Below are 25,243 nucleotides of genomic sequence, written 5' to 3' on the forward strand. Positions count from 1 at the left end.
GATGCATTAAGAGCCGGGGGTGAAAACTTTTTGAATTTGAAGATCAAGGTAAATTGTACTTCATTTGTCTTCCAGGAAACATGCAAGTATCTTCTGTCGCGTCAGAAGGGCAGTACTAAATGGGAAAATATGATATTTCAACAAAATAAGAAAAATTTGGACATCTTCATCCTGTTCAAAAGTTTTCACCCCCGGCTCTTAATGCATCGTGTTTCCTTCAGGGGCATCAGTGAATGTTTGAACCTTTTTTAATTGTTGTGTTTGAGTCCCTCAATCATCCTCAGCGTGAAAAGGTGGATCTCAAAATCATACCGTTACTGCTGGAAAGGGTTAAAATATGCAAAAGATGCTGGAAAACTGAAGATTCTGCAGGACCTGGAGGATTTTTCTGAAGAACAGTGCTCAGTTTAACTGTTCAGAACAAACAAGGGACTCATGAACGACCATCACAAAACAAAAAAACAGTCGTAGATCATCTAGGTAACCACACAGTATTAAGAACCAAGGGTTTCCAAACTTTTGAATGTGGTTATTTTAATTATTTCAGCTATTTTTTTGTCTTGTGGACTATATGTAAACATCTTTTATGGAACATATCTTACTCAGGACAGTACTAAATAAAAAATAACATGCATTTTGTATGATCTCTCTTATTTTGGAAAAATTATCCACATTTTCACAGATTCTGCAAGGGGTTCCCAAACTTTCGCATGCCACTGTATACAGTACATGGACCATAAAAGAGGGTGTCTGACATCTGAAGCTTGCGGAAATATGGGACGAGATGTCTTTGCAGTTTAGTTCAAATAATTGCTCTATTTATAGAGGAAGTTACAGGTTAATGTTATGTTTCCATGGCACAACAACATATTTTCTCTCAAATATTTCAGATGAATGATATTTGAGAGTGGAGAGTAAATAAGCAGACGTCACGATTCAAATGAAAAAGCTTTATTACCCACAGCTTTTTGTTTTTTTTTTACAGTGTACAGGTGTAGTGCATTAAGCTTTAATGTGTAAACTACTCAGCAACTTCACTGGGGGGGACAAGTAGTGTTTTCACCATTGCAACTTATAATTACATAAATTATTAAATACCTTATTTGGCAATATTATACAAATGGGCAGGAAGAAAATAGAGAAGCCAGTGCCCACTACACTATGAGACAGGATGAAGGAACACTGCACAAGTAACAAAATAGTCATCTGTTTAGTATGGCGTGTATTCTGCATTATACATGTAGCCTTACTTTTAACACAAAATAGCAATAGATCATTTGTGAAAGATAGGAATGTACACAAAAATAAGGGGAATAAGAACACAAGGGCAGAACATCTACAGCATTAATGTTTACAATAACTGCAACAGCACAGATGCATATACAGTCCCACTGAAAATGAGGCAGCGCTGATGGTCACGGCGTGCTTCTGCCAACTCTTTCTCAAATCTACTCAAGCGTCAATGTTCAAATAATGGATTTAGCTTTCTTCGCTTCTCCCACATTATGGTTTAGGTGATACTGCTATCATATGAAAATGTCCGACACAGTGTATGGCAGGTTTAAAACATTTCAAAAGAATGCAAACAAATACTGTTTGAGTGCAGATCCAAACATATTTGGCAGCGCTGATGTTACGCAACAGCATGAAAACAGAAATGCAGGGGTTTTTTTCTCCAAAGTAGCAGGTAGTGTGAGCATATATGGCATTTAAACCATGCACATGATCACGAATCAGCACTGAAGAGTACATCCATGCACACGTAAAGAGAAGTACATGAAGCATGGGCTGAAAGCGCGTCATGCGTGTTACAGGAAAGAAAGCACAAGATACAACAATCTTTACAACTATGATTGCCCCCATAATATTTCTCTTATCATCGAATCACACTGTTAAGTATCTGAGTAAGACAAATCTCAGAAGCTTCATAAATATAACACTTAAAAGGAACAGGTCACCCAAACTTCTTTCATGACTTACTCACTCTCCTTGCTGTTCCAAACAAATATGCAGTTTTTCATCAGTGGTTCAGTTTTTATCTCCCAATTGTGACTTTATAACTCACAATTGCGAGTTTATGTCTTACAATTCAGAGAAAAAGTCAAAATTGCAAGTTTGTGTTACGCAATTCTGAAAAAAAAAATCATAATTGAGAGATGACAGCTCAAAATTGAGAAAAAAGTCAGAATTCTGAGATAAAAACCTTGCAATTACCTTTATATTTTCTTCAGTGGTGGAAACAGGCTTCCGTATATAAGATTTCTGAAGCCATATAATATATTTAGTTTATCTTTATCAACCACTCATTCAAAAATGATATGTGTGTGTAATAATCAAACATTATGCACAATTTTTTAAATCTTGGATGGCTAGATTATTTCAATTTTGATACAAAAAACTACAGCAAGAAAACTTTAATATTGCGAAAACTGCACATAAGTTGTATGGACTACTTACATTTGTTTTTACTGAAGTGTTCCAAAATAAAAAGCAACATACAGATTCAGACCATCATGAGAGCGAGAAAAAAAAAAGACTTTCCTTTAAGCACAAAAATGCAGTGAGAAAATACTTTCAATACAGGACACTGGTCCCTTAGGGCTTGATAAGTTAGATGTACCAAACAGCTACTAGCTGTCAGCAATCTATTGATTATGCTTAGCTATATTAAGAGTGTTTTTTGAAATCTAAACAAAGATATAGGGAACGGCCTGTCTAACCATTCCTTTGTAAAGTGCAATATTCAGTGTAGTGCACACTAAAGGTCAGGCAGTGAGTAAGATGTTTACGTGGAAGAGACTGTAGAGACGGTGATCTTGCAATCATTTAGTAATGCACTACCAGTGCGTCACAATTCAGATATACTCACTGCAGATGTGTCCTTATTTAGTAATGCACTACCAGTGCATCAAAGTAACCTCCAAAGAGTGGACAACACCAGGAGGAAATTAGAGCAAAATTCCCCTGTAGGTAACGTTCAATAGCTTACTGCAAGTTTCCTCATTTGCCAAAGGGGTTTGCATGTTTAGCAGCTTTTTAAGCCAAGTTTAATAGTATGTTTGCATTTTTCCTGTAAATTGGCAACCGAAGACCCTTCACTAAAACACGTTTGATTCTTTATGGGGATTGGATCATGATGAGTCTGATTACAGCAACTCAATTCAATTTTACACTCTAGAAAAACATATTACAGGTATACCGATTGATTTTCAACTATTATGAATAGCTAATCACACTGAAATAACTATGAGTCACAAGAGGGGAATGTAAAAGGTACTACTTGTTGATGTATTCTTTCAACAGTAAACATCTTTGTCTAATTACCTGTGAAATAATTTTTTTAAACCGTCATGTCTGGTATCCAAGTATTGTTGCCAAATATGTGCTGAACCTGGGTTGTTTGTTATAATTACCAAGTGATTCTCTTGTGTGTTCTGAATCATGGAATACCTTACATTGACCTGGGGCGCTGCTGGATCGCATGGCTGGTCCCTTCGACAAGTGCAAACATCACCGCAAAGGAGAGGTATGGAGATGACATAAGCTTTCCTGCAGCCATGGGGATTCCCTAACAAGAAACCAACCCATCCGTCTTTTGTGTTGTGGCAGGGTGTGAAAGCAAAACGCGGGTAGGCATCAGTGAAGGAGTGCCAAAAGCGTGATATGCAATCTAATCTTAAACAAAACAAAGTGACAATAAAAAGAGAGGTGAAAGCAAGCAAAAAGGTACTCTCGGTCAAAGCATGCAATACACACACTTGAACGAACGGCTCTTAGATTACTTCAGTTGTTTCTATGGCGCCCCCTGGGTGGCCACGGGTGCACAAGCAATACACAACACAAACACATTCCACTGGCTATGCCTCTAGGTTTGGCAGATACATTGCAGATCACTGTAAAGTGACAGGAAACTTCATTGTTTAATGGCTGACGAGTGTCAGTGTGATGGTGATTTACGCTTGCTCCAGAAGCCACTGGAAGAGGCTCTTGTGGCCGTTCCTTGTGTCCACGACCTCTTCCTCAGTGCGACGTTCTTCAAAGTATCTCAGAAGAGCCTGCAGGAGGTCGCCAACCCTGAACTCTCTCTCCCTCAGCCTCTGCGCCACGGCTGGCAGCTGGAGCAACAGAAAAACACACAAATTTAAGCTACAGTTTTGGATCTCGAACATCCCGATAGATACTGCTAGAGTTGGGTGATAGAGCTAAAACATGATCTAAAATGTAATTAACATAATGCCTTGCAAAAAATACTTTTACCTAGATATTTTTGCATTTACTCTGAAATGGCAGGGTATTTTCATATATTTTGTTATTAAAATATGATTTATTATGTATTACTAAACATGTTGCAAATTTCAAGGTGAAAAAGTTTGAAAGTTCAAATAGTCAAATTTTTTATTTGCATCATCACTCAAAAATGTTCACCTGAGTTCTGTTCACTGAGTGTGGCCTTTTACACACACACACACACACACACACACACACATATATATATATATATTTCTTTTTCTTTTTCCACACACGTTCAAAAGTTAGATTTTTCTCTTATGCTCACCAAGGCTGCATTTATTTAAAGAAAAATAATAAAAATCTAAAATACAGTAAAACAGTAATATTGTGAAATATTACTACCATTTAAAATATTTTTTTGCATTTTGAATATATTTTAAAATGTAATTTATTCCTGTGATGCAGAGCTGAATTTTCAGCATCATTACTCCAGTCTATAGTATCACATGATCCTACAGAAATCATTGCTGATTTGCTGCTTAAGAAACATTTCTTATTATTACCAATTATTGTTATCAAAATATTTTTGTTGAAATTTTTTCAGGATTCTTTGATGAACAAAGTTCAAAAGAATAGCCTTTATTTGTAATAACATTTTTTAACACCAGTAACACCATTTACATAGCTTTCCCATTTATTGAATGACAGCTCTCCCATCCCCATGTTGAGAGAAACCGGGAGCAAGTGCAGAGACGCTGTGTGCGCTGTGAAAACATGATGGTTATTGTAGTTCTAGACTACAGGCCAGGCCAGGCGAGAAAAAGTAACACAAGTTGAAGTAACGTAACATTATTTTTCAAAAAAATTTAAAATAAAATAACACAATTAGTTACTTTTAGGGAGTAACGCAATATTGTAATGCATTACATTTAAAAGTAACTTTACCCAACACTGATACTAAGGGCCAGATTAACTATCATCTTGCGCAGGCCCTCATTTGGCATTAAAAAACTACTGTCAGGATTTACTAGAGACACACAGTGGGAAATTAGTGCTGAAAAGGTGTGGACACAGTTATTTTTGTGACTCACCTTATTGAATATGCATTTGTAGGAGTTCCAAGTGTTCTCACCTGCTGCAGCTCCTGGGCTGAGAACTGGCTCAGCTGCATTAAAGACAGATCAGCGATAGAGGCGGCAATCCACTGAAGTACAGCCGTCAACTGGGGGTCCACAGCTCGACCCTGGACGTCTGTACTGACCACCAGCAGAGCTCTTTCTGCCGGCCCATGTTCCCTCTCCACTCGCACCGCTCCTGCACGGACAAAACACACACGCTCAGCCCATACATAAACACAAAAACCATCACAGCAAATAGTCTACTTCAACAAACCAGTTCCCACGCTCACTCTGTTAACTAGGCCAGACCCAGAACTCATATGACCCACATGGAGCCGGTCTGAGTTAGTTAGACGACTAGGAACGTGGCTAAATAGTCTTGTGGCTTTGACAGGGGCGCGCTGAAGGTGCTTGGCCAAGTAAGACCACTTTAAATGAGTGGCAGCGCAAAAATAAGGGCTGACATTAGTCAAACAGTTGAGGTCTAACAACAGACCACAGAATAAACACTTCCGTGGAAGAAAAATACAAAGAACAGATATAGTTTTCATTTACCGCCTGAATCCTCTTTGGCCTCAGCTTCCTTCTCTTCAGTGCCGTCACTGTAAGGTGAAAAATTTTACAGGTGTAAGACAGTCTCAATGACAGATGGAAGGGAAAGACACCACAAACCACATGCAGAAGAGAGTGACAGGAGCTCCCAGCTTCCAATTTCTAACAAAAACTAGCCCCGCTAGTTGTACCTACTAACACATATTGATGCCATACTTTTTAAAATGTATTTTTCTTCATGCCTTTAACTAAACAGAAGTAAAATTAGTAGTAATAGCAGAAAAATCTAGCATATGAATAGTACATAAAAGAATGATTTCTGAAGGATCATGTGACAGTGAAAAATGGAGTAATTGCTGCTGATAGTTTAGCTTTGCATCACAACAATAAATTACATTTGAAAATATATTAAAACATAAATAATGTGTTTTAAATTATATTTAAAAATACTACGATTTTTATTGCATTTTTAATTAAATAAATGCAGTCTTGTTGAGCATAAGAGACTTCTTATGGATTTATTGAATAATGATTTTATTATTATAAGATTATCTTATGATCTTGTGATTTCTTCTAGGGCATTCGTGGCCTAATGGATAGAGAGTAGGACTTGTAACCTGAAGGTTGTGGGTTCGAGTCTCAGGTCTGGCAGGGATTGTAGGTGGGGGGAGTGAATAACCAACTCTCTCTCCACCCTCAATACCACGACTGAGGTGAGACCCTTGAGCAAGGCACCGAACCCCCAACTGCTCCCCGGGCGCCGCAGCATTGGCTGCCCACTGCTCCGGGTGTATGTTCACTACTGTGTGTACACTTGGATGGGTTAAATGCAGAGCACAAATTCTAAGTATGTGTCACCATACTTGGCCACACACCACTTCCCCTTTCCCCTTTCTTTCAAAAATATTTTTAGCATCTCACCAACCCTTAAGTCTATTTTATTGCCTTGGAGTCTTTAGAAAGTTTAACAGCCAAACAAAAAGCACATATTCACAGTGTTTCTTAATTTTATATCACCAGTAAAATCACTGCAAATATGAATACCATGAATAGCCTCAACTACAAAAAAATAAAAAATGATAATAATAATACATACTGAATTGGCCTAAGCAGTCAATTATTTACAAGTGATAACTTGCAAAACTGTTAGATTAATCAGCAGTATATCATTAATATTTGTTGCCAAGCTTGGATTTGGATCGCCATTTTCTAGCGCAGGTTTAAATTAAATTGTTTGAAAAGAAGATTATATCTGATTCTATAAATCTCTATAAAAAGGAAACAATAACACATTGTTTTTCTGTGTCTGATGTTTGGTATTATGAAGAGATTTCTGTTGCTTTTGTATGGAGTGAGTCATGATGTACTTTAATGCACATGATTCATGTTGTGGACCTGAACTCATATGGGATTTAGAGGCTGGGACATCCTTTTTCACTCAAACAGGAAGCGTGCAATAAGGACAGATTGTTCATTCTTTAGAAAATACATCGCAACACACTTATGAAGTCAATGACCCAACCCCCGGACACTTCCGACTCCCACAACTCTACCAGCACACAAAGATCCAATTGACTAATTCCATCCTCTGAATGGAGAAACAAAGCGAAGGTTTGTTTCTAATAGGTGATATCAGATACGTTTTCAGCACTTGCTGATAAAAAGTTGCATGACATCATGCAGTAATTAGAGCAGCCCACGCCGGTTATGCTATGCCTCTTTCCATAGACCAACCTGTCTGATGGAGAGAAGGACAAATGCTCTTCATAAACCTCGCCTTCTAAACCCAGACTGCTCCAGCTACTGCTGTTTCCATTACTGCTGGGGGAGAGAAAAAGAAGAAACACTACAAAATCATTTCAAAGTAAATCTAGATAACCTGCTCGAAGCTTTTTTTTTTACACAATATTCGATGTTAATAAATTTATTATGAAAATGTTTAAAGGATGATTTTTTTAGAAGAATCATATTTTCAACCAAACACCATAGTTTTAAAATATTTCATACAAGATGTAAAATCAAAGTGAAAATGTAGTTAAATATAAGCAAGGCATGTCTTCTACAGTGTTTTTGACTAAAATAACTTGTTTTTACAAAAACATTTTAATGCTTGAAAGCTTATGCAAACAAATAGCTTGATCAGAGTCAATTGACTGAAATTGATCTGAATCATGAATGCAATGAAAACATCTGTATTAACACTCTCATACTTTATATGATATCATTTTTTTTAATATATCTCATACATTAATAGTCATGATGAGACAAGAAAGGATAGAAATAATGGCCTAATCACACATATTTCTAACATTGATTAATGTTAACTGATCAATAAAGCAGTTGAGGACGTGAAAAAAACTGTCAACTATCATCTATATTTGGATACACTGATGATTTATTGAGTACAGAGTGATACATTAATGATTGGTTATTCAGAAACACTGCCTCAAGCTGACAACCACACCTTTTATAAATATTTTGATAGATATTCATGGTATCATGGGTTGTTCAAAACAAAAATTGCTCATACATTCTAACTTTTAGTGTCTTGGGAGATATTAGGAGACAAAACAATGCCTGCCTTGGAAAGACAAGACTGTGTGACTCAGCCGTCAAGTTTTGAAGCCAAAGACAGTTCAATTTTTCTGAGAATGAAAACAATATCCCTAAATGCTCATCTGGACAAGGCTCTAGGTGTTTTGAAAATGGTGAGAAAATCAGCATCTTTGGCTTCAAAGAAAGTGTAAAATGGTTTGTATATAAAAGAAAGAAAAAAGAACAATAAACGTTCTTCAGCTATAATGAGTCATACAGTATGTTCTCCTACTCCAAAACCTAAATTGATAAAACTCAGACTAAACATGTGAAAACAGTCAAAATACCTCGACTGAAAACCAAACACGCCTGCAAATGGTATGAAAAATGCACTAAAGGGCTCCTATACAACTTACAGATCTGACACTGACAATATACTTCACAAATTCAGCCTGAGCTCTTCTATAGCACAAATCTGTCTACTACGTATTGCACTGGTAAGGTCATCGTAAATCCATTAATTCCGCTGTTAATTCACCAAATTGTACTTTTCAGCCACATGCTTGTGAAAGGTGCACAAGAAAAGAAAGCAGAGTGAACTTGAGTGTGGTAGCCAGCCAGCAATGCTTAATTTCAAGTTTAAATGAGCTGTGTATTGCTTGTAAGTGTGGTGGGACTTTCTCACCTGTCACTAAGATGGTGAAAGCTGCTGCTTTCATCTGGGTGGTCTTCTTCAAAACTCAGATTGGACCAACTACCGAGACTGTCATCACCAACGCTCAAACTGAGCTGCTGACTCACCGTTGACTCAATCACATTGACGCCTTCTCTTCTGGAGGTACTGAAACGGACAAAGTCATCAATCATGATAAGCCAATATAAAAAAAAGTTTCAAAATCTAGGAAATCCACTTATTGTGAGTAACTGATAAGCAATTTTAAGTAATAGTATGATTCTGTGAAAGCTGTGTCACTGTACCCAAGATTGACGGTTTGGCAGACGTTGGACAATGCGGATGTCATAATTTCTGTGGTGAGACTTTCTGCAAAGCTTGCGCCATCATGGCCAATCCCACTGTCTGCATTCAGACTGGTGCAGCTCAGTTCCTTTTTGGCTCTCTCAATAGCACTGGACACCATTTCTTCAGCAAAAGCAGCTCTCTTTTCCAAATCAATGTGTATTCTAGGAATTTCCAGTCCAGTCACTGCATTTGATTCTTGTTGCCTTCTTATTTTCACTCCCTGGTAACCACGATGGCCGTCTCTCCTGCAAAACAGGCACTCTCGACCTTGGCAGTATCGACAAGCTTCATATGCCTCAGCCAACTTTTCTGTGAAGGAATTGTGTTCAAGTGGCCTCCTGTCCCCCGCTGCCTGAACACAGGCCGGCCCCAGCGTCATTTCCAAAGTGTCATCAGCAATTTTCCTGGCATAATGTTCAATGACTTGTATTACACCATTGTTGCTTTTGCCATCATTCAAGCTGCTGGTACTATGGTAGAGCCTGTTAGTTTCTGTATAAGGTAGAAGAGAGCATGAAAATGTATTTTTGATGAGATTTTCTGGCATGTCCTTGACAGTGGATTTCCTGTAGAGGCAAGAATCAGTGAGCGATTTTGGCAGTCTAACAGAGCTCATTCTCAGCTTTCTCGTAACATCACATGTGATGTTGTAGGCCAGCGACTCGGCAAAGTTCACAAGTTCTACATATTCATTACTGCTCATGTCTTGACCGTCTTGACAAGCACATGGCAGGGATTTACAAGATGATCCATCTTTTCCATCAATAAGTGCAGCGTGGGATGACTTGGATGTGGGAAACTGGGAAACATCAGGACTACGATCATTGTGCAAACGTCTAGAAGAGTGAAGCCTCAAAGGAGATCTCTGCTTTATTTTTCGTGCTGCATGAGCCAGGCCAGATTTAATAGATCGATATGCCAAGCGAGTGGCGTACTGATCTAATATAAGCTCTCGGTTGCCTCCCTCTTTCTTGAGCACCTTAATGAGGTATCCCACATACTCGTCAGTGACACTCTCGCAACTTGGATACTCTGACGACATCCCACTTGAACTGTCACTCACTTGGACATCACCAGGCCACTGACAAGTCAAACTTCCCAAAAGGCCGTCTCCACTCTGACGTTTCTCCGCAGAGTTTACAGATCCTCTTTTTAGCGTTTTGTGACGACAGTGGCTAGAACTCATCATCTTCTTGACATCATTGATGACTTCTCCAGCCACTTCTCCAGCATATGTCCACAAAGAATTTAAAGTTTGCTCTGAGAACTGTGCACTATGCAAGGAGACACTGCCTTTGCTTTCGTTACCCACCGTCTTATTCACATCTCCGAGGCTTAGCGTGTCCATCTCAGTGGCCATTGAAACAATGTGGCACGCTAAACGCTCTGCATAATGGAGTGCACTCCTCTCGATCATTCTGCTCTTGATGTTGGGACTCAGCTCTACCTGGCAGTTTCTAGAGTGAGGACCATCTTCCTGGTCTTCCTCCTCATCTTCATTGCTGCCAGCTTCTTCAGAGAGAGACCTAATGAGTTTCAGCATGAAATCGGCCTTGTCTGAAACCAAACCTTCTTCTTTGGTGTCGGCGGCAGGCGGGTAATAAGGGGTGGGCGGAGGAGTTGCAGGAGAAAATTCTTTTGCGAGTGTACCTTTGAGCTTCTTCGAGAACTGTCTGATCTGTTTCTCGCTGTACTCGTCCGATGGCTGTTGAGGACTTGAGGGTGGAGTGCTAGGGATTTCAGTCGATTTTGTTCCAGAGTTGCTGCTTGAAATATCATCTGCACTGACTTTTCTACCTCCACATGAGGCAACTTCAAAAGTTGGCACTTCCAATGTGTCCATTCTTATGACAGAACGGGCCTCTGGGGTGAGCTTGGAGACAGGACGTGCACTTCTGGAGGATGGGTCACAAGAGCCCTTTGACACCAAGTGAAAGGGAATCTGAGAGGGAGTCGATGCATTGTGTGATTTAACAATTCCATGGCTTGGAGTGGATACGTGAGCTGCTATTGTTTTGCTCAAAAAGTCTGCACAATCCTCCACTTTCTTCCTCACTTTTGTCGAAGAATGCATCAGATCGAATGCCTCCCCTACTATAGTGTCCACCATATTCCCGGAGAAGTTTTGAAACGTTTTTCCAATGGAGGGTTTGTTGGAATCATTTTCAATGGATGGATTGCCAACAAATTCCTCACCACTAGCATCCTGAATTCTTCCGGGACCTGGTGATGATTCAGTCTGAGTTGATTCAGAGGTATCTAAGGTTGAGGATGCCACCTCTACTTGGCAACAAATGGTTCTTTTAGGACTGGTCTGACATACGTGACCAATACTGGATTTATACTGAGAAGGTTCATCTGAGTTGTTCTCATGGGATATGACCTTGCCAGCCACAGGAACTGGAACACAACTGGCCATACCGGACACACAATACAAGGCTTTCTTCACTGTGCAACCATCCTGCTCTTGATTTGCAGCCTCTGTGACGGCCTGAGATCCAAGATAGCTCGTTTGGGCACTGCAAGTTTTTGTGATGTGAGAACTATCTTCAGCACTCACATAGCAAATGTTGTCTACTGACACACTAATAGCTGCCTGTGTAGTGAAAGTCACATCAGCTTGTGAGAGCTCTATAAAAGCCTCTTGGAGAACAGACTCCGACAGGTCACAGGCATAGGACGAAACCACTTCCTCCTCTTGCTCAAACGACCAGTCACTTGGTGTGAGTGGAGTTGAAGGGTGTGAAAACTGACAAACCTCCATAATACCTTCAAACACTAACTCCTCAGCCAGATCTGCAGCAAATCGTGTGACGGTGTTGTTGAAAATCTGCTTTTTCACAAAGAGGAACTCTTTGAGGGCTCCAGAAATGGCTTCCCCTACTAGGAAACTGGCTAGACCGTTTATGGCATGCTCTTTTAACACATATGCATGGCGCATACCTATTTCATGAAAGGCCATTTGAAATACAGAAGAAGTCAGTCTTGCAGCCAAATGGCAAAGTGTAGTGGTACAGGAGGACACACCTTTCTGCAAGTCCCTTAAGGCACTTCCAAGGCTCATTTCAACCAAGTCTGTAGCAAACTTCTGAATCCCATCCTTAAGAGACTGTGACTGGGATTTGGTGATGGTGACTGTCTCCTGGATGTCTGAAAGCTTCATTAGATGCCCATTAGTGTTTTTGAACTCCTTATGACACACACAGCTCAAGTTCTTATTAATGTTAAAATCAACAGGGGAGGAGTACCCACAGACCGATCCAAGGATTTCTTTTGACAGGCTGTTGGCAAAATCTGAGTACGTTTTGTACAGCGAGCAAAGGTCCTGTGGTTTACACAATTCAGAGCCATCTCCATCTGCCTTCCAAAAATACTCTAAGGATCCTCCTTCTCCCAGTGGGCTAAATGCAGATGAACTAACTGGACTGAAGAGTGGCCCACTTTCCTCGCAGGGAGTCCTCGCAGGCCGTGGGGAATCTGGTGAATCAGAGTGAATACTGTACGGTGATCCTGGTTTAAGTGGAGTTGGTTTCTTGACATTGGCTGGAAGAGTCCTATGATCAAACTTGTGAGGGTTCATTGCTGTGGTCGAGCACCCCCTTGATACAAATTTACAACCAGAGTTGTCAACAAGCTTCTCTGTTTGACCAGGGAGGGGCTGTTCTTTAAGGACCTTGATGTTGGAATCAAAAGACTGGTCTAGTTCATCAAACTGATCAAAGCTGTCAAAAAATTCACTGACTTCTGAGTCAGAATCTTCTACTCCATCCTTTAAAACAGGGATCTTGGGAATGTCAAGTTTTGCTTTAAGACTCTTCTGATATCCAACTTCATCCAGGAATATTATAGGGCTGGGACTTGAGCAGTCTGACTCATCTGACTCTGTGAGGGATGTGGAAGTAGTGCATCTCTTTGGAAGACTGCTAAGTGCATACAAGCTCTCTGAACTTGTGGGCCACGTTGTTGACTTCAGGACAGTTTCTGACACTTTTTCAGCAGCCTTTTCCTTGCGCACTGACTTCCTCGGTATAGAACTTATAATAATGCGAGATCCAGATAAGTCTCTTAAATGAGAGGGGACAGTCTGGGACGCCACATCCCTTTGGTTCCTCTGACTATGGCCCCCTGCAAGATCAGAGAACAGTTCATAATAACAGAATTCTTATTAACAGTTAATTAAATCCAGAACTAGCAGCTGTTCATAAGCATTTACTTTATAGCTATCGATGCTTCTCATACAAGAAAGCTAAAATTAATTTTAAACTGTTTTTTTAAACCGTTCAGAAGTTTAGGGTCAGTAAGATTTTTTTTGAATGAATGAAATCAATACTTTCATTTAAGCAAGGTGGCATTAAATTGATCAAAACAGTGAAAACATTCATAGTGTTACAGAAGATTTCTAGGTAACACTCTACAATAAGGTTCATTAGTTAACAACATTAGTAAACATGAACTAAGAATGAACAATACTTCTACAGCATTTATAAATCTTAGTTAATGTTAATTTCAGCATTTAATAATGCTTTATTAAAATCACAAGTTGTGTTTGTTAACTTTAGTTAATGCACTGTGAACTAACATGAATCATTTTAATTTACTAACATTAACAAAGATTAATAAATAGTGTAATAAATGCACTGTTCATTGTTTGTTCATGTTAGTTAATGTTAACAAATGATACCTTATTGTAAAGTGTTACCGATTTCTAATTTCAAATAAATGCCGTTCCTTTGAACTTTCTATTCACCAAAGCAACAATAAAAAGAAATGCATCATGGTTTCCACAAAATTATTTAGCAACACAAGTGTTTTCATCACTGATAACAAAAATAAGATGTTTCTTGAGCAGTAAATCAGCATATTAGAATGGTTTCTGAAGGATCATGTGAAACTGTAGACTGGAATAATGATGCTGAAAACTCAGCTTTACATCACAGGAATAAATTACATTAAAACAATATTAAAATAGAAAGCATTTATTTTAAATTTGTACTAATACTTCACAATATTACAGTTTTCACTCTATTTCTAATTAAATACATGCAGTCTTTGTGGCCATTTGCAAGACTTCTTTCAAAAACATCTTACTGACCCCAAAATTTATTTACAATGGTAGTGTAAATAAAAAAAAGGTTTATTCAAACCCATATTTAAACAGGAAGTTATCCTAAGACTGTCAAGTAAGAATCATGAGTAATCACCTGTATCCTCCTCTTCAAACTGCTCAAAAGCAGTAACAAAGTCCTCTTCGATAGAAGAGACAGATTGGTTGGTGTCATCATCCTCAGCTTGGCATGCTTCTGAAGCACCCCTCTGCAGAACCTGTAACTCCAGTGCATACCTTATACCAGCTGCGTATCGAGCCAACAACCCCAGCATGCTGCAAACACTAATCTGAGGAGTGGGGCTATGTCTCAATATGCATAAAGCTCTTGAACAGGCCTGAGGGAGAAAAAAATAAAGACTGCATTATAAAAAACAAAAAAACAAAAGAATCAATCAAATGTTAGGATGACACGATAAAAGCCTTTACGTCATGATACATTCTTGATATAAATTGTTATGATAAACAAAGTTAATTTGGAAGATAAACATAATTCAGCATAATTATAAACATAAAGCCTGCAAACTGTCAAACCCAGAACTGATATAATTTCTTGAGAAGTTTTGATTTTTAGACTTCTCACGGCACTCTTATTTTTCCTGACATGCATGAAAGAAAGCATGCAATCTCTTGTTATGTCTGAAAAACACTTGTGGTTTTAAGTAATGTTCAAAGTACAAAACTTAATACCATGGCTGCCTACCACAAGGTTAGTTCTGCTTAGACCCAATTTCACACAAAACGATACCACAAATTTAGAAACCCAGACGAAACAATTAAGGACACCTGATATCAAAATAATGACTACAGCAAACACGTCTCACACAAGCATAATATAAGCAAATCATACCTGAGAAACACTGTCTTTTCTCTCAAAGGGCCTTTTGGGGTCTTTGAGGAGCAGAATCTCTTCATCTTTAAGGGTGTGTACATGTAGTGATCTAAGCAACTCCATCATCTCATTGGAGAGGGACGTCAGAGCCTGTGGACATCAGAATCAAACAAATCTCTCTCTCTTTGTAGTTTATAGACTAAAACAAAAATGTTCATTTTTACATACTTTGATACAATGTTTCAAGAGAAGTGGCGCCAACTATCACGTACCTGTAGAGTAAAATCTTCCCCCTCAGCATGACTAGGTAAGCATACATAATGTACCTATAAAAGAGAACAATTATGCCATTTATATTGTCTTTATATTGTGATGCCATAGTTAAATGAAACGTCTTTGTGGGCAAATGCACTAAACAGCTGTCACTTCAGCACACAGCAGATCTGCATGGCAAACCTGCTTCTTATTTACTGATTACCCAACTTTACACATCAGTCCAACTTGGTTAAATGACGACCAAGTGATGGAGAAGAGTGTATATATATATATATATATATATATATATATATATAACCAGGCACATATGTATGCATGCCTAGCAGTCGATTGCACATTTATTGCTCAGGTGTTTAGACTACAGTGATGGAGAAGTTGCGCAATCCCAGGAAATATACAGTACAGTACCTTTAAGTCGTGTTTGCATTATCTGATTTTCTTGAGTAAACAATGCAGACAGTGTGTGCAAATAAATTGCAATATCCGCAGGCACAATTCACCACCCCTTCGTGAGAATTACAAAGCCACACGGAAAAATGCCACCCTAACAAAAAGTCAAGCCGTGCTGCAACTGCAATTTCTTTTTTTGAATTTAACAATTCACCCAAGCCTCATGAGATGCGGCCAAGTACATAATGAGGTGAGATGCAACAGTCACACTGCTGAACTGTCCCAGTTGACTCTAACCGCTCTCTTATCGCCAATATCTGTTGTCATAGAGGCTTTCAAAATTACTCAACTCAAAAAGAGGTCACAAAACATTTAAACTGAAACATCTTTGTATGTATTATTCCAGCTCAGCCCAATCAACAGCATTTGTTGCATGTTAATGTTGAGTAGCACATTAAAAATGACACTAGTCTCTAGTTTTCCCAAAAACTTAAGTAAAAAAAGGAAAAGAAAGCAAAAATCGATGTTACAGTATAATGGAAATAATCGTAAAACATACAAAAGTGCAGTTTTCAATTTTATGAAAGCGCTTACCTTCATTCTTCTGTGTATTATTTGAGCTGCAAAGTTATTCTTGTCTTTTTATAGTCATTTTGGGGTTTGTGGTGTTATGTTGTCGTGAAATTAAGTTGTCAAACTGAAAATAACTTTACATAGAAGACGTCAGTATGCAATTTGCAATGGGTCAAAGACAAAAAGGGCTGTCAAGTATCATAACAATAAAAAGTTTAATATAGCTTAAAAAAATAATATTTTTTTTTTCATTAGAATGAATTGAAAGAAACAAACTAAAATGTAATTTAGTGTATCAATAGTTCATATAACAAAAATAATCATTAGATTTAAGGATCACAGTGCAGCACCCAGAAATAAGATGTAACTTTAAACCTTCAAACCACTAGGTTTTACCCATTTGTCAGCAATACCTTTTAAAAATATAAATATTTTAAATTTAAAATATAATAAATTTTAGTATGATCCGTTTTTCTTTTATGTAGTTTAAGAAGTACAGGTAAGAATAAGAATGTTGTTTCATTTTTACATAAATATATCTGTTAGCCTGAATGACATCACACACATATTTTTGTTTTGTTTTGTTCCACCCAAGTTATTGGACACGTTAAAGCAGACACTTTTTATGCATATAAATCCCTTTTGTTTAATTTAATTGACCCTTTGAAAAACCCGCCCTCTTTAGTTACTGTTGCTATGTCCGACAAGCCATGCCTCTCTCACACTACACACCATGGGTCCGTTCTTCGTACGTCGCTAACTCAGTTAGCTGGATTTGATTGTTGACGATTTTGTTTGATCTTGGATTGTTTGGTTCTTCGAAGCTCATCCCGGAGTTGCTGTTTTAGCAACAGGTCCGTCAGCTTAAACCTGCTCGAGAGCAGGCTTATTTCATGTAAACAGGATTAGATTGCATCTTTTTAAACAGAATTAATACTTAAAATCTGTCCCAGCCACCGCTACTTTATTATAAGAGTACCCTACTGATCCAGGGACAGAAATTTAAAATAATAATGACTTAAAAATGAATTGAAACAGTCTATAATACTATAGACACGGCCAGTTTAACTCATTGAAATGTTTATTCATGATAAAATAATTACTTCATAATTGTACTCGAGTCTTATACACATGCTATACAGTTAATCTGAGTCGTGCATTAATTTGATTGGTGACAGATTTTATGGGAGTGGCTTGATGCAGTAGATCCAGATAACTTAAGAAACTTGAATTAATGCTGTCACGTAACACATCAAAGATCAAATTAAATGAATTGCTAATTCCTACATTGAAATAAAAATGTAAAGCCTGTACATATACTAGAAATCGTGAATTTAAATAATTGGGAATCATGTAAAAAATAAAATAAAAACATGTATGCAGTTTTGTTTGTTTAGCTGTTTCCTTATAAAAGTCCAGAAGTTTGTCAAGTTTTTCGTCAGGTGTCTTTTTTAAATTATATGAGGTCATTACGTTGCTGTGTTGGTGCCAGCCAATCGCTGCATTGCTGATCGTGGTTTCGAGTATCGATTCATCTGCACTTTTCGGGGAACACAAGACTGCGCAGTAATCTTAGACAACTTAATCCAGATATTTTAATCATATGACCCCTTTAATCTACTCTCCTGTCTGATTTGTTTGTCGGGCAAGATGGCAGATTCGGCGTTATGACTGATCAGATCACCTGTCAATCGAGGTCTTTGTGGACAGTCAATTGTCTCCTCGTCTTTAACCGTAACACACATATTACTTGTCTTGAGGCTACTCTATTGAAATGTCCATGGATCAGCTCCATTCACTTCCATTTTGTCTCACTGTAGCCCAAACTTTTGCTTTTTTAAAGAAATCGAGGAACAAGTGAAAAGAGGGACAATACTGAGCTTAACTATTATTGAACATATTACTTTAACCGCTGCAAAAATTATTCCTTTGCAGTTGCATTCATGCATATACATAATATTCCATCCTTACTTCTGATAGAGACTGTGGTTCTTTATTATGCAGCTCCACTACCACATTGCAGAGCTCCTTCTTGTGTTTCAACAGGCTCTTCAGTCCCGGGTTTGAGACCTCACGGATGGTCTGCTCAAACAAACATAAAACTTATTGGAAATTGAATCGGCTCAGAAATGAACGCAACAGAACTGAATCATGGTAGTCAGCACTGTACCTCTTTCTTCATGGTGGCACGGCTCTTTAACGGGACTCCTCTGATCCGTGCACAGGCGTCCATGATGCTTCAGTGCTGGACAGGAGGTTTTCCTCTCCTTAAAGTGAAACAGTTGGGTTGAAATAAACACATTGTAAACATTTTCATTCTAGCTACCAAAATCCAGCCTACAGCAGCCATGCTTACATGCAAGACAAATTAAACAATGTCTTTTGTTGTGCTCTGCAGAAGAACAAACGTTTGGTTTGGAACAACATGAAGGTGAATAAACGATGACAGAATTTTCATTTTTGGGTGTTTATCACATGATTTATGGGTAATATATGGGAGTACCAGCTGCTCCAGTAAGATAGAAACACAGGGGTGAATATGAGAAGACTGAAAATTACCTAAACAGTGAAAGTTGAACAATCCACACCTTTAGAGTTACACAGCCTACAGCAGGCCAGTTATCTTGGGCCTTCTGTGTGTGTGCGGTAGACCAAAATGATCGAAAAATATAGGTCTAGGCTATGTGACAACCCAATGTCAGGCTGTTATCACTTTCTCACATAGCCTGAACCGAAACGGTGTGCAGGAGCAGTGAGATCTTATCTGTGCACTGCAGAAGCTTGCGTGAAAGAAGCAAAGAGGGATTCGAAACAGAATCTGATAAAGTAGAGAAAAAAATAAATAAGAAGCAAGTGTCACATGCAGATAGCTAGCTCTTGAGCAGCAGTTTAGGTGAGTGCATCCATCTGTTGTTGTGGGTTAATAAGGCCTCAGAACTAAATCTCTCCCCGAATGCTTGCTCAGTCTAATTATAATACACCATTTGTTTATGGACTACGAACTGATGGCATGTTTGTTTTTACTAGAGTGCTACAGTGCATGCCTACTTTTTCAGTGGCTTTGGTTTCGGAAGTATTTTTCCCACTCCTTTTTCCCATAGGGTTTTTAAAAGGTCTTTATTAAAGAGTTATAAGTCATGAACCAAACCAGCCACAAGGAAAATCACAACACTACACTACAGACTGTGTTCTTAAAGGGACCTAAACATTTAAATTCTGTTATTAATTACTCACCCTCATGCTGTTCTAAACCCGTAAGACCTTCGTTCATCTTCAGAACACAAATTAAGATATTTTTGATTAAATCCGAGAGCTTTCTGACTCTGCATAAACCGCAACTCAACTACCACGTTCAAGGCCCAGAAAGGTAGTATCGTTAAAATAGTCCATGTGACATCAGTGGGTCAACTGTAATGTTATGAAGCTACAAGAATACTTTTTGTGCGCAAAAAAACAAAACCAAAAATTGATTCTCTTCTGTGTCAGACTTCGGCGTGCATACCACGATGCATGAATGTTCATTTTTGGGTGAACTCTCCCTAGCTTTAATAAGGGAAAGAACTACAATCCCATGAAGCATTGTGAAAGACAATCGAATAAAAATTAATGAAGAAATACAAAACTAAAATATTAAACTTAAAATTTACTTAAAGATCTTCATTATTAATATAGAAACAAAAGAGTTGAAATAATGCAGACTGATGGTTTCAACAACAGCTAAAAAAAATAAATTATCTTATGGAGAAGATTTATATGATTTTTCACTGATGTTTACATTAAATATGATGAAATCTAGGTGAAAATAAAAACAACAACAACCAAAAACTATAAAAAAAATACAATGTTTATGTTCTAAGCCTATTTTAATACAAACACATTGCATTCTTTAACAGTCTTTAAAGGGATAGTTCACCCCAAAATGAAAATTGTGTCATCATTTATTCACCCTCGTATTGTTCCAAACCTGTATGAGTTTCTTTCTTCTGTTAAAACACATAAGAAGATATTTTGAAGAATGTTGATAACCAAACAGTAGTTGCTAGTAGCCACTGATTTAAAGAGGTCATCGGATGCCCATTTTACACAAGTTGACATGATTCTTTAGGGTCTCAATGAAAAGTCTATAACATACTTTGGTTAAAAATTGTCAATGGTAGTGTAAAAAACACCTTCACCCTGTCAAAATCAGCTCTGTTTTTAGCACGCTGTTCTAGTCCATGTTGCTTTAAATGCTAGTGAGCTCTGCTGACTCCGCCCCTCCCTTCCGTGGAGTGACGAGCAGACCATAGATGTGTGTAGATTCTAGGGGTCAACCGATTATCGGGCGCCGATATTAAGCATTTTTATTATTATCGGTCATCAAAACCGATGTGCCGATAAAATTATTTAATTTTGAAATGTGCTATTTGGCTCTGATGCAGCCTGTTGTAACTTACCACTCCGTGGCCTAGAGCAGTCTCCGCCCACCGCGCATCTGATTTGTTGGGAGTCATCAACCAACGTGGAAGACTAAAGGCACTCTCACACCGAAAGCGCTTGCTAACTGGTGCTGCTTCATCACGCATCAGTTGCCTCTCAAAGGCAGCAGCAGACGTTGCTCAAGTTGCAATAAATCACAATCCACTACACTGAAGTTGCAAAACACCTCAATATTATCTATTTATGGTTTCCGCGATGGGGGAAACGCATGGGGAATCGCGGAATCCAGTCATATAAATGGAATTTTAACGCGGAGTCACGGAATTTGTCAAAGTTTGGATGAATTAATCAAAAGTAGGTCAGTACACTTAAATCGACTCGCGATATGGACTATCTGTAAACATCAAGCCGCAAAAAGACTATTTAAATATGAATTTTGCATGTTCTGCGTGTCTCTGTATATGTGAATGGTACAGACGCGTGGTTTTAATTAACGCACATATACATACACACTGAAGTGTGCGACTCTCGCGGTGATTTCAGCATCTGCCGTCTCACTAAATGAGGACATAAATACATGAACAACATCCCCAGAACTGCTCTGAGAGTTACTTCATGAGCATTTTACCGTTTCGTTTGAGTAAAACGATCATCATATCATACATAGGCTACAGAAACTTAAGAGGTCCTCATGGCAACCCGTCAAAATAAAATTTAGTTTTATCTACTTATACTACTACAACAATTATAACAACTTTTGTTTAAAAGAATAACCACACAATACACTATTTCTTCCATGTTTTAATTTTAATAGTAAACCCATTTATTTTGCCAAAAAATTGAGTTTAACTCTCATTTGATTAAAAGATAAATGAAATTAATGTTTTATGCCTTCATTTGCACTGCACTGTAAATTAAAACTAATGGAAATTACTGTTACATAGGCCAAGATTAAGATACTGTCACATAGGCCAAGATTAGGATGATGGAAATTGTGACATTTCAATAGGCTATTGAACCAAGTGTGCCTATAACAGGCTATTAGTGTTATAGTTTCATTAAAATAGTTGCGGTCTTCTTCGCAACTTCTACAATGGAGCTATGAAGGCAATTAAATTATTTACACTTATTATATACATTGTGCTTTTTAAATTAATCAATTGATGTGCATTAGATGTTGAATTGAATAGTCACCTCTTGTAGGTTATGATTTAGTCATCAGAAAATAATTAATGAACAATTATGAGAGGTTATGCTATTACACATACATTTCTAACATGTAAATTATTGAAGCCAAATACTTCCTAGGGCTGCACGATTATGACAAAAATCATAATTGTCGATTATTCCCTTGAGATTGTAATTGCGATTATTAATAACGATTATTTTGAACAGATTTATGCCATTGTTTGAAGCTGCATGCCATATTTTTATATAAATATTTTTTTTAAAAAGGCTGAAAACACTCTTCCTGTACTTTTATTGCTTTTCTATAGCATTGAGCCTCAAATGTCAACTATATTGGTTTGGTTTCTTCTTTTGTAAAAATTAAGGTAAAATTATGCATGGTATAATAATGTTATACTAAAACATTTAAAAAAATGGTTTACTAAAGCTATATATTTCATTTACAATTAAACAGACAAAATCTCAAATTACAGTAACATTTTACAGTACAATTTATATTATCAGGGCTCCAGACTAACATACGAGAGCAGTGGCACCAGCACATGATTTGGTAGCACTGAACATGTAATATTACAAGTTTTGTCTCTTAGAAATGCACATTAGAACAGGAGCTCGGGTTCAGAGTAGCAGGAGCTTGAGTTGGGATGCAGATGTACATTACCATTGTGAAAACTGTAACAGCCTCATCTTTGATACATAACCAACAGAACAGCACCTCATTATCATGGTAAAAAAGTAGCCTAACTATATGGTTTCTATGGTGTTTGCATTGAAAAACAGTAGCCTAAAGACATTCAGTCAATCCACATCAACTGATAAAATAATTAACAAAATAATGTCATTAGTAGACTATCAGTTAGACAAAATGTCTTTTATCCAGTGTGTTTGAGTTTGTTATACCCCGCGCTGCAAACACCTCTTAAGCACACAGAATAATGCAAGTGGGCATTTTTAAAGTCTGTGTAAAGTGATATTAAAATATGCGTTCTGAGTTTGTCACACAACAGAAAAATGTGTTATTAACAACCCAGCCAAATTTTAATGAAAAAAAAAACTGCCAAGTAACTAAAATAAGTTATCAAAATCTTTGAAAAATAAGCAGGACTCTCTGCTCTCAAACGCTGGGGGCGTGTCCGCGCTGAAACCACGCCCACTCCCGGGAAAGCAGCTATTCTTTTTTAGATGCTTTGTTTTTTAATAACATTGCTGCAAAGGTAAAAAAATTCTAAGAACAAAAACAGCACATTTACAGCAAGCCTGAGAAAGAGGAGGACATTAACATGAGCAAGTGATGGCGCTGGCTGCTGCATGTGATCTGTGGTCAAATGATTTCCTGAAATCAACAGATGTTTATGAAATCACTGGCTGTTCCCAGCTTATAAAGAGGAGTGGCTGTGTGCAAAACGTACTGCACATGATGTGATCCCTTGCCATAACACCCTGATTTTAATACTCAGTATTTGCAATACTGTCAATAATGCTTGACATATGACCCATCACAATTCTCCAGCTCTGACAGCACGACGTGACTCTTAAAACACACGTTTTAAAGCTCTTCACGACGTCAGTTAATCTGTAATCATGTTTATGTCACATATCTGATGCTTATCTGTCATTTTCGGTTTGATGATTCATGTGTTTTCATTTTCAGGCATCACCAAGGGATAGGCATTATGACTGAATTATCGCAAATTTTATTTACTAGCAATGCATGTAAAAGCATGATCAGAAATATGTTTTTGTGTGGTCAATGCCTGATGATGTCATTACAGACGCAGCTGGCTCGCGCATTAGCATCAGGCCTGTGATCACATCAGCCGTGATCCGCATCTCGGACACCCTTCGATGGGGTTGTAGCTACTCTGCGATATGGGATGAATGCTGGAAAATGACATACAAATGAAAATGAAACGCGTCTCACCTTGTTTACAGAGCCGTGCGGTGGGCAGCTAGCCGCTCTTACGTCCGTTCATTTCATGAAAACAAGACGAGCAGGCGAAAGTAATCAAGCCCAGAGCGGCGGCTGGGAGAAGTTGAGCGCAGAAACAATGATGGAAGTATGATCAACTTGCAAAAGTAATTAAATACAATTTAATGTAGTATTTTATTGTTTTAACCTTTATTTTCTTAGAGGGGATTACAATGAAAATAACAGGCTAGAAGATTTTTTTGTATTAATTTACCAGAGAATTGTGATGAAGTTTCCAGTTTGCTTCATAATGAAAACAAAGTCTATTTTTAGAATTTGACATTATTTTCATGTCAGTTAAGTTACAGCAGTTTTGTGTTCGGCTTCTCTGATTGGTGGAACATTCTTCAGAATTATGGGTAATGTAGTTCTGCACTGGGAATTAAGCTATAAATCACTCCTTGTGGCTTCTACATATCATCACTTAACTCCGAGCTCAGGATGGATATGTGTTTGTTGGTGAAAATCAATTTGTCTGTGGAGAAAATTAATGAGTTTCTTATTTGAATCAGATTTTTGCACTTATTGTGATTCATTTTTGTGTCACTATCTCATACTTGAGTCTATGTAATCTGAAACTTACTTTGTACAGAAATGAAATGCTCTTTATGTGAAATCAGAGATATAGTTTAAAGGCAGTTATAGGTATAAATCGGCAAATCAATAACCAATATAGTCAGATGAACATTACTTCGTAAAGGCCATCTGCCCTGCGGCTAGAGTAGATCAATGCTTCCCAAAGTGTGGGCAGCGCCCCCTGGTGGGCCACAGAGGTACTGCAGGTTCTCTCTCTCTATATGTAAATTTGTAAACTATGTAAATCTATATCAAATATGTAAATCTGTCTATCTATCCAGATCTGAGGTATATGTGTGAGGTTAATGGTTTTAAGCACAACTGAAATTAATGTTTTTGCATTTCTTAAATAATAATGTTGTCACAGATCTAACCAAAATCCTTACCATAATGTCATATAGCATTATTGAAAAATAATAGTCTGTTATTCCATTGTGTTAATTCTTTGGTCTGTTAATGC

The 25,243-nt window shown here is 37.8% G+C and overlaps 1 protein-coding gene across 3 annotated transcripts; it reads right to left on the bottom strand.

The window, feature by feature from the left end:
- Positions 1-937: 937 nt before the first annotated feature.
- Positions 938-24,232, bottom strand: akap11 (A kinase (PRKA) anchor protein 11). 3 transcript variants are annotated; one of them, XM_079428616.1, is made up of 12 exons: positions 24,160-24,232; positions 18,802-18,898; positions 18,603-18,713; positions 15,665-15,718; positions 15,411-15,542; positions 14,658-14,898; positions 9,414-13,581; positions 9,121-9,276; positions 7,635-7,718; positions 5,904-5,950; positions 5,363-5,544; positions 938-4,115 (listed from the first exon to the last, which is right to left on the bottom strand). In XM_079428616.1, exons 2-12 carry the CDS (start codon positions 18,862-18,864, stop codon positions 3,954-3,956), a joined length of 5,400 nt encoding a protein of 1,799 aa, XP_079284742.1. In that variant the 5' UTR covers positions 18,865-18,898; positions 24,160-24,232; the 3' UTR covers positions 938-3,953. The 3 variants fall into 3 exon arrangements, with proteins under 3 accessions (XP_079284742.1, XP_079284741.1, XP_079284743.1); XM_079428615.1 differs by having other exon boundaries at positions 7,635-7,721; positions 24,160-24,217; XM_079428617.1 differs by lacking the exon at positions 7,635-7,718 and having other exon boundaries at positions 24,160-24,217.
- Between the last annotated feature and the right edge of the window lie 1,011 nt (positions 24,233-25,243).

Source organism: Barbus barbus, assembly GCF_936440315.1.
Source record: "Barbus barbus genome assembly, chromosome: 11".
NCBI classification, from domain to species: Eukaryota; Metazoa; Chordata; class Actinopteri; order Cypriniformes; family Cyprinidae; genus Barbus; species Barbus barbus.

Coding starts and splice junctions, on each gene's coding strand:
- akap11 (XM_079428615.1), bottom strand. CDS start 18,864: ATGGACGCCTGTGCACGGATCAGAGGAGTCCCGTTAAAGAGCCGTGCC. Junction 13,582..14,657: donor GTTTGAAGAGGAGGATACAG/GTGATTACTCAT, acceptor CTGATCTTGCAG/GGGGCCATAGTCAGAGGAAC. Junction 4,116..5,362: donor CAGCCCAGGAGCTGCAGCAG/GTGAGAACACTT, acceptor CTGTTGCTCCAG/CTGCCAGCCGTGGCGCAGAG.